General features: G+C 35.9%; 1 protein-coding gene across 26 annotated transcripts in view; it reads left to right on the top strand.

The window, feature by feature from the left end:
• dlg2 (discs, large homolog 2 (Drosophila)) overlaps positions 1 to 16,424 on the top strand; it is a 269,422-nt gene that overhangs the window by 101,269 nt on the left and 151,729 nt on the right. For 20 of the 26 annotated variants that reach the window (XM_048180477.1, XM_048180452.1, XM_048180492.1 and 17 more), the window contains 2 exons: positions 1,317 to 1,478; positions 3,785 to 3,844. In XM_048180477.1, coding sequence (XP_048036434.1) covers positions 1,317 to 1,478; positions 3,785 to 3,844 — 222 coding nt within the window. The remainder of the gene's footprint in view (positions 1 to 1,316; positions 1,479 to 3,784; positions 3,845 to 16,424) is intronic. The other 6 variants (XM_048180501.1, XM_048180590.1, XM_048180597.1 and 3 more) reach the window with 1 other exon arrangement.

The following is a 16,424-nucleotide window of genomic DNA, read 5'->3' on the forward strand; positions in this document are numbered from 1 at the left end:
GCCGTGTCGTACCAAATCCGCACTGTTAGTCAAGATGATGTGCTGCGCTGTGTTGTCTTCACTTTACACATTTTCACTGTTGTTTTCAGCTCAACTAAAACGGATGAGCATCCTGCTTACGCCGCATGCAGAGCAAACTATTTAGAACTTCTCTCTCTAGGTTGGAGCATGTCAGCATCAGTGCTTTGCTTTATATTGTTATCACATGTGCATGCGGTTATTCACAGAAAACATATTAATCTTCATCATGCATCATGATTTCAGTCATTCTTAAAGGGTTAGTTCACCCCAAAATTAAAATATTGTCCCATAATTTACTCACCCTCAAGCCATCCTATGTGTATATGACTATTTTCTTTCTGACGAACACAATCAGAGATAAATTTAAAAATATCCTGGCTCTTCCAAGCTTTAGAATTTTGACGTCCAAAAAATGCATCCATCCATCATAAAAATAATCTGAAGCACTTTAAAACTTTATAAACTAAAATAACTAGCTTCCAGCAGACAACCGTACACATACTGCGCAAGTCGACTTGCGCCACAAGAGCAACTTCTGACACGATGTATGATGCAGGATGTAGGAGTATCATAAGCTTAGACGCCTCTTGCGGTTCAAACAAATAGGGTTGTGCAACAAATTCAAGCTCCTCTTCTCTTACAGTATATTGAAATCCTCTGACAATTCTCTTTAAAATTGATTGTTTTGTTTTGCTCTATCCTCTGTGCTTCCGCATTTGTCATGCGTCGGGTCAGGGGTTACTCTTTCGCCACAAATCAATGCGTACGGCCATCTGCCGGAAGCTAGTTATTATAGTTGATCAAGTTTTAAATATGGATACCTTTCTTACAAAAACCCATCGCTTCACTTCAGAAGGCCTTTATTAACCCCCTGGAGCTGTGTGGATTATTTGCATTATTGTATGGATGCATTTTTTTGGGCTTCAAAATCACACCCCCATTCACTACCATTATAAAGCTTGGAAGAGCCAGGATATTTTTTAAATATATCTCAGATTGTGTTCGTCTGAAAGAAGATAGTCATATATATACAAGATGGCTTGAAGGTGAGTAAATCAAGGGATCATTTTCAGTTTTGGGTGAACTATCCCTTTAATTCTTCAAATAATGAATTATGGGAGTTTCTTGGCTTATTCATTTCACAGGGCACTAACCTCATTGGCTGATGGTCATGTTTTTCATTGTTGCATTGTGCTTGGCAGTGGATTGTGGGCTTTCTTTCTGCCTTTTCTCATTTAATTTTCTCTGCTTTCTTTTGTTTCCCCATCTCTTCTTCTTTCTTTTCCTGTATACAGTACCGGTATCAGGATGATGATTCCCCTCCTCCAGAACACAACTTCCCGCGGCTCACCAATGAAGTTCGAGCTCCGGAACTGGTGCACGTGTCGGAGAAGAACCTCTCAGAAATCGAGAATGTGCACGGCTACGTTTCCCACTCTCACATTTCACCGCTTAAGGTAAGTCACCCTTTTTTCAGACCATCCAATGAGTAACACAACGGTCCTCTTCACATTGGCATCTTTCTCCTCCTCTCTCTTTTCATTTGTGTGTCTGTGTTGGCCTGGTTGCCTCTTTATGAGTGTTCAGTTTTTCATGTCATGTTTTCATTCCTCATTCATATAGTATCTAATGAATATATGTAAAGAGATTATTCTTGTTTTTTTAAATATATTTGTTGAAAAGAGTTTGACTTGTAATGCAGACATTATTAGAAGAGTGCAGTGCTTTAGGTTATGGGTTAGTGTTCATTATGGTGATAGCAACATGCTGTGACAAATATTTTATACAAATTATTATAAAGTAATTTTTGGAGAGGATTTTTAAGTTGTGAAAGCATAAGAGGTTGTAATCACATGTAATGTTGTAAAATGACTTCTCAACACTAGATGGGGCTCAGTTGCTAGTTTAAAAACAAGGTGCATTATAGCCCTGTTTGACACCGGCAGTAAGGGTTTTATTCTCTGATTAGTCATGAATGAAATTAAAATAGGTAGTGTATCTTATTTTGTGGTATATTTGTCAGAGTAGACTCATCAGAAATAAGTAGTAACATATTGGCAACTTGGGAAACGAATCTGTTTCAGATTATGCACCTAAAATCCTCACAGATTTATTTATTTGTTTATTTATTTATTTATTTTGAAATTGTGTGAATAGGGAAGAAAATTTGGAGCAGAGCTGAATATTACACGACGGTTCAAATATCGGGGTCATAATATAATAAATGTTTAGATAAGTCTATATAAGCATATAAAAGCCTATATACATGTCTCTTAATCCTCAACAAGGCTACAGTTATTTGATTAAAAATACAGTAAAAACAGTAATATTGTGAGATATTATTACAATTTATTATAAATGCTTCCTGTTATAATATATTTTAAAATGTACTTTATTCCTGTGAGGTCAAAGCTGAATTTGCAGCAGCAATTTCACCAGTTTTCATTGTCAAATGATCCTTCAGAAATCATTCTAATATGCTGATTTGGTGCTCAAGAAGCATTTCTTATTATTATTACTATATATATATCAGGATTATTTGATTATATTATCATTATTTGATTATACTGTCATTTCTTATAGTTTTAATGCATTTCCAAAAAAAATAAATAAATAAATTCTTACTGACCCCAAACTTTTGAACGACAGTGTATGTTTATTGTAATATTTTAACTGTTCTCACAAATAAATAACAAAAAAACATTTTTTTTTATTTGTTTGTTTTGTGCTTCTTTATGCCTTTTTTAAGCCTTTTTTTATTGTTTTCATGAAAAATGCCAGATACAGAACACATTTCTTTATTCCACAATTGAAAGCTTTTGTTGCTGTTTTTCTGTGATCATATATGGCCCTTCTGGAGTCACGCTCTCTGCCAGAGAGACATTAACAGTCTGTGCCTCATCTGATTGTCTGCAGATGATTCAAAAGCACTGTGCTTTTATTTGATCTGAGAGAGTGTATGATTTTATTCCAGAGTGTATAGACCTGTCTGAAGCATTAGGCTCATCAGGATTCTGCACTGTCATCTCTTGTGCAGACAGTTTTTTTAAGACCTCAATCTTTCTGTTTTGCCAACAGCCATTTCTCCCCAGTCACATAACAACCTCTGTCTACCGGCATGATTTCTCAGAACAAACTCTTGTTAGGTTGAATACACTCAGGTGCAGGATGTTACTTGTCAGTAGTAGAATTAAAAAAAAAAAATTCCTATTCCTATACCTATTCCTCTCACTTCCTTTTCCACGGGGCCATGTGAAAGCACTGTCACACACAAGATGTGTTCTTATGTTCCATCTGAGCTATTATTTAAACAGCTGATTTATGTACACATGCATCAGACAGACGTCTTTAGTCGCATCTCGCTGTTTTTTCAGCAGTTTGCGCTATGAGCATTGCATTTTTAAGGTGGTGTGTCAAGTTAAATTCAGTTCAACTTTTAAAAAAGCATATCCATGCATTTTGTTTCGTTTTTCTCTTCGTCCAGCTGTTTTTGAAAGCAAGCGCACACTATGTGAACAGCCTCTCAGATTGCTTTTACCAGTGATGTGTAGCGAGGGTCGGAAGGTCGTCTTAGGAGGTCAGAGCCAAAATAACCTTTAAATCAAAGCCTCATCCTACCATCTTATTTTCTTTCTTCTTCTCATGGTTCATGCGGTATTTCTGTGTCTTCTTCATCTCTCATCTTGTCTCTTCAGCCTCTCTCTTCCCTCCCTGAGTGCAGCCGACTTGCTGGTGACGCTTTTTTGTGTTTTCTCACCTGCAGCCTGCGCTGGTTACCCGGTTTGATCTAACATACCCGGGGGTGACCGCAGCAAACTACCTGGCAAGTTTGTGATCTTTATTTTGAATGTCTCCCCCCCCCCCCCGTTATTTTGTTGTTGTCGTCGTCGTCGTGGTTGTTGTTGTTGTGGTTCATCCGTGCTCAGGAACATTACGTCTGTGCCAATGTTCCGACACCGTTATGACATCCGCATGAAATTCTTCAGAGGGTCTGAATAACAGACTGCTGGGTCTTCAAACAGAACCTCCCTTTGAAGAAAGCCATTTGTGCAGTGAAATCACATTTATTTTCTCGAAATATGGTTGAAGCAAATGAAATCAATTTATGTGATGTTCGTCATTTTGCTTATTTTATCTGTTATGTTTGTTTTGTGGTAAATATGTCATTCAGAATGATCGCTGCTGATGATGTTTATTGCATATGAGTTGCATAGACCTTTTGAAAGAAGTCTGTGCAGGGTTGTTAGTGTGTGTGTGTGTGTGTGTGTGTGTGTGTGTGTGTGTGTGTGTGTGTGTGTGTGTGTGTGTGGGAAAAAAGATCTACCAGTTCTTGCATTAGCAATTAGTAATCGTACAGAGTCTGTATGGCAGGTACAGTTTGTGTCACACTTCTGGTATCAACCTGCCTTATCAGGCCTTCCAGGACCTCTTATATGCACACACACACAAAAGTAAACACACTTCAACCGTCCTCTTGGCCTCTTCAGTCTGTCAGTTGTGCTAATGCTACGGCCTCAGTAGACAGTCACCATGACAGCCCTTCCTTTCCAAGTCTCCCCGCTCACACCAGGGACGCTCCACCGAAAATTAGCTTACAGCTTCGACGTGTAGAACTGTCACACCTCAGGACTGAACGAGGTACAAGTTAATCCTGAGGAAAAACAAAAATGCAAGCAGACATTCCTGCATCAATTTTGAGGAACTAAAATATGCAGACGGTGTTTCTGTAGAAGGCTTACACTATTCGATGTATGCATGCATCCTTTTAATAATATTTAATAATATAATATTTTGTTATAGTATAATTTTTTTATAATAATAATTAATGTACAAATAAATGTACACTTATTGTTATTATGTAATATTATATTATACTTTTAATAGGACATCTAATTTTAAAAACTAATTTTTTATTTATTTTAAATTTAAAATACTAATAATTTATTCCTATATTTTAATATATTTTTAATAATTTTATTTAATTTATATTTTAATATTAAATGTATAATAATAAATATTATTAAATATAGTACTAATGATATTAAATATTTTAATGTTTATTTTTATTGAAATAATATATTTACATTTACTAATATATTTTAATATATTTAAAAAACATTTATATGAATTTACAGGTTGAGAGTTCACCAAACTTGAACTTTGGTATAATGAAGCAACAGATGAAAACTTGTGCGCATATGCTTGCATTTTCTGCAGTCGTGTACTTAACGTATAGAAGTGAATGAAAAACATATGACTTCATGACCGCATCTTTAGCCTTAGATGGTACATATTCATAGATCATTTGATACATATTATAAACAAAAATTGGCTAAAGGAGTCAAAAAACACTAAGCTTCAATCTGATTAGCTGAATTTATTAGTAGCAAGTAAACAAGATACCCTTGAGCACAACTATATATTACCATTTGCTCTCTGGGTTACATCATATTTTTGTATTATCCATCTCTAAATTGTGGTTGGCTGTTTTACATGTTGACCAGATGACTCTTTCCTGTCTAAGTGAGCAGTTCTTGTCCAGAATAAGTTGAGGATTAGATTTTGTCAGTGGTCAAAGGTCTGTCTACATGAGACTAATAGAAGCTCTCAGTCTTGATGCACTCTGTTTGATTTTCCCTGCATGTATATTCTAGCCTTGCTGTCCCCTCGTGGCTCGGAGAGAGTGAGTGTGAGACTTTTATGCCAAGAGGTGAGCGAGAAATGCAGCTCCATTATTCTCACTGAATCACTGCAGGGCTAAACATTGTGAATCAGCTTGTACACCCGCCGCCTGTTTTCAGCCTCAGTCCTCCTACTGAAAAGCTGCTTTAACACAGCACTAATTGTACCGCTGCATAAGACGGTCGTCTCAGAAGTTTGACGGTCGGATGGCATGATATCGATCCTCAAGCCCCGTTATTGAATAACATAACAACCAAAAAGGACACGTACCTTCCAGTTGAGATATTAGCTCTCCACTAGTCGAGGAGGCGAGCAAACATCTGTGGTTTTAATGAGCAGAGCTTGGCAGGGGGGAGGCATGATATTTATTAGCAGAATCGGTGTGATTGGAGAGCTCTTTTCTTCCCGAGAGAGAGCATATCAGAAAAGTAGCGAGAGACGGCAGAGGCTCAGGGTTAATGGTGATTGTTTGGTTATCTCTCCTCCCTGGTGAAATGATTACTTCGGAGTCAGGGCTCTGTGTGTGCCCAGGTCGGAGTAAAGGACCAGGCTTGATTGTCTGGGAGATGAGCCTTGGGTGGAATTAGAGATCAGGCAATTACCTCGAAAAGAAAGAAAAGAGGAGGGGAGGAGGTGGAAGGCAAAGGAAAGAACTAAAAAAAGAAAAGGAGAGTTGTGGGAAGACCTAAATGCATGAATTAATCGCGAAATTGGTTACTATTAAATCCATATCCAAATAATTTAACCCAGCTGCCAACAGGAAGAAATATGTTTAAAGGTGCCATCGAATGAAAAATTGAATTTACCTCGGCATAGTTGAATAACAAGAGTTGAGTACATGGAAATGACATACAGTGAGTCTCAAACTCCATTGTTTCCTCCTTCTTATATAAATCTAATTTTTTTAAAAGACCTCAGAAGAACAGGCGAATCTCAACATAACACCGTTACGTAACAGTCGGGATCATTAATATGTATGCCCCCAATATTTGCATATGCCAGCTCATGTTCAAGGCATTACACAAGGGCAGCCAGTATTAACGTCGGGATCTGTGCACAGCTGAATCATCAGACTAGCTAAGCAAGCAAGAACAATAGTGAAAAATGGCAGATGGAGCAATAATAACTGACATGATCCATGATAACATGATATTTTTAGTGATATTTATAAACTGTCTTTCTAAATGTTTCGTTAGCATGTTGCTAATGTACTGTTAAATGTGGTCAAAGTTACCATCGTTTTTTACTGTATTCACGGAGACAAGAGCCGTCGCTATTTTCATTTTTAAACACTTGCAGTCTGTATAATGCATAAACACAACTTCATTCTTTATAAATCTCTCCAACAGTGTGTAATGTTAGCTTTAGCCACGAAGCACTATCAAACTCATTCAGAATCAAATGTAAACATCCAAATAAATACCATACTTATGCGATTAGACATGCTGCATGACGAACACTTTGTAAAGATCCATTTTGAGGGTTATATTATCTGTGTGAACTTTTGTTTATGCTGTTTAAGGCAAGCGCAAGCTCCGGGGGTGGTGAGCACGAGAATTAAAGGGGCAGCACCCTGAATCGGCGCATTTAAAATGATGCCCCAAAATAGGCAGTTAAAAAAATTAATTAAAAAAAATCTATGGGGTATTTTGAGCTGAAACTTCACAGACACATTCAGGGGACACCTTAGACTTATATTACATCTTTTGAAAACACGTTCTTCGGCAGTACTTTTAGCATTGTTTCCTTGGACATGTGTCACAATTTTTAACGCTCATACTTTTTGTTACGCTGCACCCCACCTCCAATTAAACATTGTTACATACAGTAAAGTGTGACTTTAAAGTATGGCCGCATTAGCAAAACTGGTCTATTGTTAATAGTGTAGAAATTTCACACAGCAGCACCTTTATTTTAGTATTATTTATATACTATTATAGTATTTTAATAATATTTTGAATTACCTTTTATTTTTATAGCTGAATTAGCTTTTAATTTTGTTTCGTTTTAGTGTTTTTGATATGTTGCTTTGTATTTAGTTTTAATGTATTATTTCAGCTTTTAGTTTTCATAATCTTAGTACAAAATTTTAACTATTTTTTTCATTATTTTTCATCTAATATATTCATCTAATATTTATACTTTCATTTCAGTTTTATAAAAATCCGGTTGACCAACATCAACACGTAGCAAAATCTTGGGAACATTTTTCAACCTCAAGCGAAATTCCCAATCGTGTGGATTCCTAATTAAATTTTCGCACACATGAAAATTTTCTGAACAATGTTCACTGAACCTTTAGTCCACTAAACAACTATTCTTGCATTGCCAGACCTTTAGACTGATGGTAATGTTTGATCTAACATACTAAGGACTATACTCAATAACAGTTGTCATTGGACAAGGACTGCACATAGGCTGTCTGACTGACATGTAAAGCAACAAATCACAGTTTGCTTTGTTCAGTGTCATCTTCAGGGGTGTGAAAATGTAACAACAAATGTCCCTACAATAACAGACTGGAGTGTAAATCTTACGGATGCATTTTAAAGAGTCTATGCCGTACTTTTTTCACAATTAATCCAGCATTTATTTTCTGATAAGTGCAAATTGTCACAGTTGTACACACAACAGCTTTCTTCTTCCATGAAGGGGCGGACATTGAATCCTGAAGGATTCATCCAATCAGATGACGACTTTAAAACTCCTGAAGTGTTTCCAATTTTGTGTGCCATATGCATCAGACATTCAGCTAACAGTCCATGGGTGTGATGTCTGACACTGAGACTACCAAACAACTACCCAGAACACCCTAGCAACTGCATGGCAACACAGTAAACACCCACTCAGATCACCTTCTCAGATCACCAGAATCTACACAGCAATGCCATACCTCTCACAACAGCCATATTTCTGTTCATATTCAGTATGAGTGACACTATTTTGCCACGGTTGTCTCAACAAGGGCAGAATATCTACCACACACAGTCATTATTTTCCTGGGGCATGTAACGTGAATTTAAGGAGTTTGAATTTGCTCCATTAGCATACTAATTGTTTTCAGGTCTTCTCATTTTTGTCACATCACTTTAACTAAAGCGCTTATGTCTGTCCTGAAGCATGAGCTTAATGAAATTGGCTCCGGGGTCTTATGTTTTCTTTTTTTTTTTGAGGAGGTGAACTCATTAGTCTGTTCATAGACTGCTTTGTTTTGAAGGGGTTTTAGGAGTCAGGACTTGTGATGTTTCCAAAAGCATACACACCTTACACGCACTCAGTGTGTTTGGAGAGTTACAGGGGTCAGCTATCAGTGCTTCCCACAGGTTTGAAAATACTTGTGGTGGTAGCCAGGTGAAAAATCCTCATATTACCCACGGTACAAAAATGGTCTACTACATGTGACAAACAAATAATGTGTAATTTTTAACAGTATTTTTATTTATTGAAATTAATTTTAATTACATAGCATACTATAACATTTAATTACATAATAATATTATACATTATTATGCATTGTAAATTATGTAAAATTACAGCATTTAAATGGTTATCCTTTTCCTATGTTCTCCTTGCTGTCAAATAGTGTCTCTCTCAGTAAATGGGACACAGATTTTACTAGTAAAATTTATATAATGAATAATATATGTGTCAAATAATGTTCTTAGTCTTTTCTTCCTGTGGGGGAGACTACAATAATTTACTATGAATTATATGGAAATCAAATTAAATACAGTTTATTGTGTAACCAAAATACCAATAATGCCCAAAAGAATAAGAAAAAACTTAGCGTGTGACTTTTAATTATAAACAAGTCCGAAATACACCGGGACTCTTAATTTGAAATGTAGGTATAATTGCAAGCTGATCCTTCAGATTCTTACAATCGTATAAAACATTTTATATAAAGGCCATAAAGTAGACATTGTAATAATTTATCAACTTGAGTTCATTAGCAATCGCTCGGCATAAATATGCGCTTTTTCTTGATTGAGAATCACTTTGAAGCAGTCTGAAGCGCTGTCGCGTGAGCTTGTAGAATGTGCGGGAGTAAAGAGTTATGACGCACACATAACGAGCAGGTACGAAACGACTAGTTAATCGATCGTGGATGGTTTCATTATCTTGGGCGGATATAAAAGTATAACAGGCTAAAAATAATAAAAGCAAAAATGTGTCTCCAAATATACTTGGGCGGCGGTTAATATACCTGGGCGGCCCGCCCAGGTAAAGTCTATGTGTGGGAAGCACTGGCTATGAATTTTAAAATGTAGTCTGTGCAGAAAACAGTAATTTTCAATGGTTTTGTTTTGACAGTGTGGCATTTCTTTTCGTGACTAGACTCTTAGAGGCCTATTAAGTTGCACGTGAGAAGCACTTTACTTTTTGCTTATTGTCAACTGCTGCTTAAGGGGAGTATATTATTTCTAGGGATGCACCGATGTATCGGCCGCCGATATTTATCGGCCGTTTTTTACTCAGTTTACAACCAGCGGCATTTCGGCTGTAGGAGGAAAAAGGCTGATATAACAAACGGTGGTTTATTAATTAACTGCGTGAAAGCGCTGAGCTTTATAATGACTGTTGTGTAATCCTAGCGCTGCTGTCTGCGCTTTAAAGTTCATCAAATAACAAAAGATCACACACTATTCTTGACTAAATAACTTTTGTAACTTTCATAAGTGTAGTGGACCCCATCCGAATGATGACCAAAATGTTATGATGTTTTATTAAGTTTATTTGCATCCGTTTTCACTCCAAAAAATCACCACAAAAGCTAAACAATACAGTGCACAAAAAGTGTGCATTAAACTCTCATACATATTTAAACTTACAAAAAACTATTAAAATGTATACAAAAACAAATTAGAAGATTAATTACAATAAAGTCTGTTACAATTAAACAAACAGGATTAATATGTATATAATTTTATACAGTGAAGAATATGCAGTGTTATTTTACATTTGTTTAATTAATTTCTTTACCTCAAAATGTTCATTAAAAATAATTTCATGATGCAGTAATAAACCTACTAGTATATTTTAATGCAGGTGTTTTTGAACTTTGCTTATTTAAAACATGATCAAAATACTATCTATTTTGATAACAAAATTTCACATAAGAGAGGAAGTGACCAATATCGGTATCGGTATCAGCCAATAATTTTGTTAAAATCGGTATCGGCCCCAAAAAATATCTGCCTTGCACTGTAGAAAAATATCCTGTTAAATGTATAATTTAAAAAATAAAAATGCAGCTGTGCTTGCCAGAAAGTCACTGTAAAAATATGGTGACAAGGTTTCAGGTATTATGATATTGCATACTATATGTGCTATATTTTACAGCTTATGATCATATATTTAATTATGTGGTATAATGTTAATATAACCATCTACTGTTTACCTTTAAATGTACTGATTCATAATAATGCAGGTGGTAAACTATAAAAACCACATAATGAATCAGTTCATCATAAGTGGTCTGCCCATAAAATATGACCAATACTCGTATATAGATGGTGCACAGGGTCATACACACAAAGATAAAACACCATCAGGGCAGCACACAACACTAAAATTATGTAACTATCATTAACACAGAATGCAACAAAACACCCCAACGCATAAACAAACCGTATTATTTATACAAATTATAATCATGTGATGTGTCATGCAGGGACTTCTGGGAATGTCCTTTTGCTGTTTTTCATTATAGATTATACAATAATTCATATATTTACTTGCAAAACCACAAATTTGACAGTAATTTAAGTATAAATGCATATGTGATGTTTAAACAATTTACAGTTTTTCAGTTTGTACAGTAATAATATTTACAGTTAACCAATTAACAAGTTTTTACAGTAGCATTTTTATTTATTTTTTTTCTGTAAAAGTTCTGTAAAAGCATTTTTACAGTGCAGATTGGACAAATAGTCATTGGTTGAGCCAGAAGTTGACATGTTAATTTCTATGATAAGCCCATCTACAAATGGCTTGCTTATAATTGGTTTTGGCCTATTAAACTTGGATAGGAAAAAAAGTATTTTAACATTGACAAAAGTACTTCACCTTTAACTGTCATTGTCCTTGAAATCACATTCAATCCAAATTTCATTATGCAATTTGAGATTTGAGAAATTTTTCACCAACTGGGAAACAATTAGAGCCCTTGACATGTTCCTCCCTTTAATGATGATTGCAGGGCTAGTTAAAGCCTAGATTTTACTTTTATAGAATATAATTATTTTTGGTCACATACAGATTAAAACAATCACCTCTTTTAAAGGAATAGTTTACCCACAAAATTATTATTTTTATATCATTTACTCACCCTCATGTTATTTCCACCTTTGTGGAACATTAATGTCTTAGTGTTTTGATCCATACAATGAAAGTCAGTGGGGTTCAGTGTTTTTTTTTTTTGATCACAGCATTCTTCCAAATGTCTTAATTTGTGTTGTGTGAGGGTGAGTGAATGATGACAGAATTTTGATTTTTAGGTGAACTATCCCTTTAAAACTTATCATGAGAATCATATTAAGAAAAAAAAAACTGATTCAGAGTGAGAATTGTGGCAAGAATCCTTAATGGGTTCATTTTACAGGTTGACAGTTACTGACAAATAAATAATCTTAACGTTGAATCTGTTGAATTGAACAATTACATGAGAGAGCAGAGAAATGCTTCCAGAGCTTTAGAGAACAGCCAGTAGAGTCACATATGTTACCCATCTGTTTCTCTTTCTGTTTTTCTAATTTTTTTATTTATTTATTTTTTTTTTTTATTTTTTTTTTGCTTCATTATAACTTTAATTATAGAACCTGTTGCTGAGCTCAAATACATGTTTTATAGTATGTTTAACAGTTGAATTAGTTTAACAGTTGAATTAGCAAAGTCCTTATTGAAAATAACTCTGCACAGTTTGCTGCCATCTTGAAAGAAAAAAAAAGAATAAGCTGATTGGAGCTTTTAAATTAATGGCAGAATTATATTTGTATTTTATATATACAGTATATTTGCCGTATTGAGCATTACAATATTTTACTGTCTTGTTACTTATGTCTCCTCCTCTTATAATATCAGTGTCAAAAAAAAAAAGTCAAATAATGTCAAAAAAGTTAGATATTTAACCAGTGAGGAGGAGTAGTGTTTTGTCAAAGCAAAAGCATCTGGTTGTTCCTTAGCTCTCTTTCTTTCTTTTTTCTCTCTCCTCACACAAATGCTGAGGAAGGTCATTCTTAACCAAAGCAAACATGGTGATATGAATACTAAACTGTCTACATAATTGCAGATTAAGCAACTGGGGATTATAAAAGAGAACATATTTAGGCACCCTGATCAGTCCTCACAGACTGTTTGAAATGCATCCTTTAAGCAAAATGCAGTTGAGATGCAGTTGAAAGTATGAGTTTTTAATGGTGATGAAATGTCTGTTTGGGCCAAATCACTAATGAAAAGTGAATACTTTAAACTCAACTGTCACTCTGTGACTATATAGATTTGTCTCAGTTATTGTAACAAATCCCAGCATTGATGTTTAATAGATAGGACACATGCTATTGTGTCCTCCCATCTTAAAGTTTGTCTTCTTTTTTTAAAACCATGAATGCAGTCAGATCCTGGCAGTTGCCTGGTAACAGATGTGCCCGACTGAAATGTTTTTAATAATCAGACCCACGCTTGAATCTGACCTTGTTATTGTGTGTGTGCGTTTGTGTGTCTGTGTGTGACCTTCACCCTGTATCTCTAATGAGTGTAAGTAGCTCTAACAGGGTTATGCTGCACTGCAAGTGCTAAACGACAGAGAGAATGTGAAGTGTGTTTTACTGACAGGGTTTCTGGAACCTTCAGGACCCGATGCACAGCACAAGTTTATGTTGTTTCTGCTCAGCTCATTATATGTCTGGCCACTGTGTCATCCTTTTTGAAATAAAAAAGATAACTCGATAGATTGTAGCTTGCTTTTTTATATATAGAGAGAGTAAGTGTCCTACCTGTCCATGTTTGTTGATCACATACAGGGGCATACCATAATGACTTTTAGAAATGACTAAATTCACCCAGATATTTTAAAGAGGCTTGTTATTTCCTGAACACAGTGTGAATGAGAAAAAAGTACCTTGTCACATTTTACAATCAAGTAGTTGTTTACTTTCACAGTGGGCTAAATGAACGTGTAAAAGGTTAAATATAATCCCACTGTGGCTAATGCTACCTACTAAAGTCCACCTTTTAGCATTTTTTTTTTTTTTTTATCATTTAAATAATAAAATAATGTATGAATATATGAATAATAAGTCATTTCTGAATATTCATAACCCAAACCATGCCTGTCATAGTTTGTGCATTGAGCTGCTGACAGAAAGTAAACTGCCTTTGAAGAATTGTCGTCTTGGGGGAATATATATATATATATATATATATATATATATATATATATATATATATATATATATATATATATTACAGTTTATTCACCATAGTTTAAAAAAATGGTATGACAAGATATCAGAGTTAAACTGTGTCAGAAATAATTGTGTCAGATAACACTTAAGCAAAACATGGTCAGGTCAAAGTTTCTGAATAATTTTTGGGTATAATATGTCACAGTTTACTTTATTTTGCTATTCTCACATAAATTAACTATAGTGTCCTGCACCAACTATTAAAAATATATATATAAAAAAATATATATAATATTAAATGTAAGAATATTTAACACTGTAAATCAGTAATGGCAGCTGTATTCTCCTGCTGTGTAAACACAGCCACTTTTCAGACCTTTTTTTTTAACCCCATATCACATTTCACAGTTCTGGTGAAAAATAAGGAGACTGTAGGTCTGCTAAGGTCCAAATCTCTTCCTGTCCTCAACCTTCTGTATTTATCAGACTCGAGAGCTCTTATCTACCTCATTCCCCTGCTGCTGTGCACCACTCTGCTGTTACACTTCCAGATTTGTGTCGGAGTGTCTAAAGTCCCGTCCGCCTTCAATCTCCCAGAGTGCACCTGGAAACTCAAGTTTAGCTTGATCAGTGCACACCTCACAGCTTTGTTAAAGCAATAAATGTATTGTACAATGCACTTAAAACTATTTCCCAGTCACCGTAGCAGCTTTTAACAATGAGTCATTGGTAGTTTATATAGCGCACATGAGTCTTCCCTGCGGTTCAGGTGATTGCTGGGGAAGGGCTGGTGCATTGGTGATATAACTCAGTTTTAGTGCACTTTAAAGCAGTTTAGTCACTGGCTGAGAGAGAGAAAGAGCACTACCGAGCCCTTTGAGACATATCATTTGTGTAAAGTACAAGATAGCATTGCAGCACCATGGAGAGCTCCGTGTGCGTGTGCATGTTGGCATCTTAAAGTGGCTTCCCAGTGCTTCCTTTCAAACCTGACAGGGCACAATAACACACTGCAATTAACACCCCAAATTACCCACCACAGGCTGGAAACCAAGAGAGAGGAGCAGTCGGAAGGAGAAGACAGAGAAAACTGGAAGGGAGGGCAATGGGGGTTGCGTTTCAAGCAGAATCCATTACACAATAAGGCCTCCAGAGAAATTGATTTGCTATTAGAGGGTAAATGCATATGGCAGGATGTGGGAGATTTCCTGGAAGGGCCAGATTCCGAGCCCTTTTCCCGTGCTCCTTTACAAAACTTTGATGGAACTGTCATCCGCAAAATTGTGCCTAATTTGATGTTGATATTTCAGCATGCACCGAATAAAAGTATACCTTCTGCTCTTCCATTTCAGATGGATCAAAGGCAATTTAAAGAGAAGTGTCTCATTTGAGGCTCTTAGTCTCACACTTTCCATCTGTTTCCTGTTAACATTTGCAGAGGGAGGCAGAATTAAGGCCCCCTCACATGTTTCACGACTTTGCCAATGCGTTAAACTCTTTGGGGGGGACCAATTTTCCAAAATGTTTGACTTTGACCTACTTTGTCATTGACTTTTTGAAGTGCAGACAATAGCTATCTTTCTCTCCGCATAAAAAACGCTGGATGGAAATGCTAAGATGCGCATAATTGCTAAAAATTTGCATAAAAACTTATGCGCTCAAATGAGTAGGATCAGTTTTTATGCGACACGAAAACATGCACATAAACTACGATGGAAACACTTTTACCGAATAAATTCCTTGATGCGCATCAAAAAAGACATGACTTTGCGATGGGACGGCATAAATGGACCAACCAGCTGACCGATCTCGTTGCACAGCATCTGAAATGCTGTTTTGGTCATTCTGTAATGCCTGAGCAAAGTCTGTCTTTAAAGTGGTTCAGTATAATTCCCTCCTAGAAGCGCCTCTCACGATTGCGTTCACAAACACCAGACATCTGAATGAGAGATAACATGACAGCGTTTATTGCATTTCGTCTGTGCGCTCTGAGGCGCAAATAATTTATTATATACAAAAAATTTTATATACAGTGGCTTCTACTGCAGAAACTTCCTTTTTTTGTGATATTTAGCGCTAGTGGAAGGATGGAAACACTGCTTTATTTGCAAATGTTTTATTCGATATTCAAAATTTGTGCATGAGTTAAGTACGCAAGGTTGGATGGAAACATAGCAAATGATTACTGAACTATGGGTGTGTTCACACTTGGCATGTTTGGTTCGATTAAAACGATCCCTGGTGTGATTGGTCTGTTAATGCGGTTCATTTGAACATGTGTGAACACTACCATCCAAACCTTGGTGCACACCAAAC

Source organism: Megalobrama amblycephala, linkage group LG2, assembly GCF_018812025.1.
Source record: "Megalobrama amblycephala isolate DHTTF-2021 linkage group LG2, ASM1881202v1, whole genome shotgun sequence".
Taxonomy (NCBI): domain Eukaryota; kingdom Metazoa; phylum Chordata; class Actinopteri; order Cypriniformes; family Xenocyprididae; genus Megalobrama; species Megalobrama amblycephala.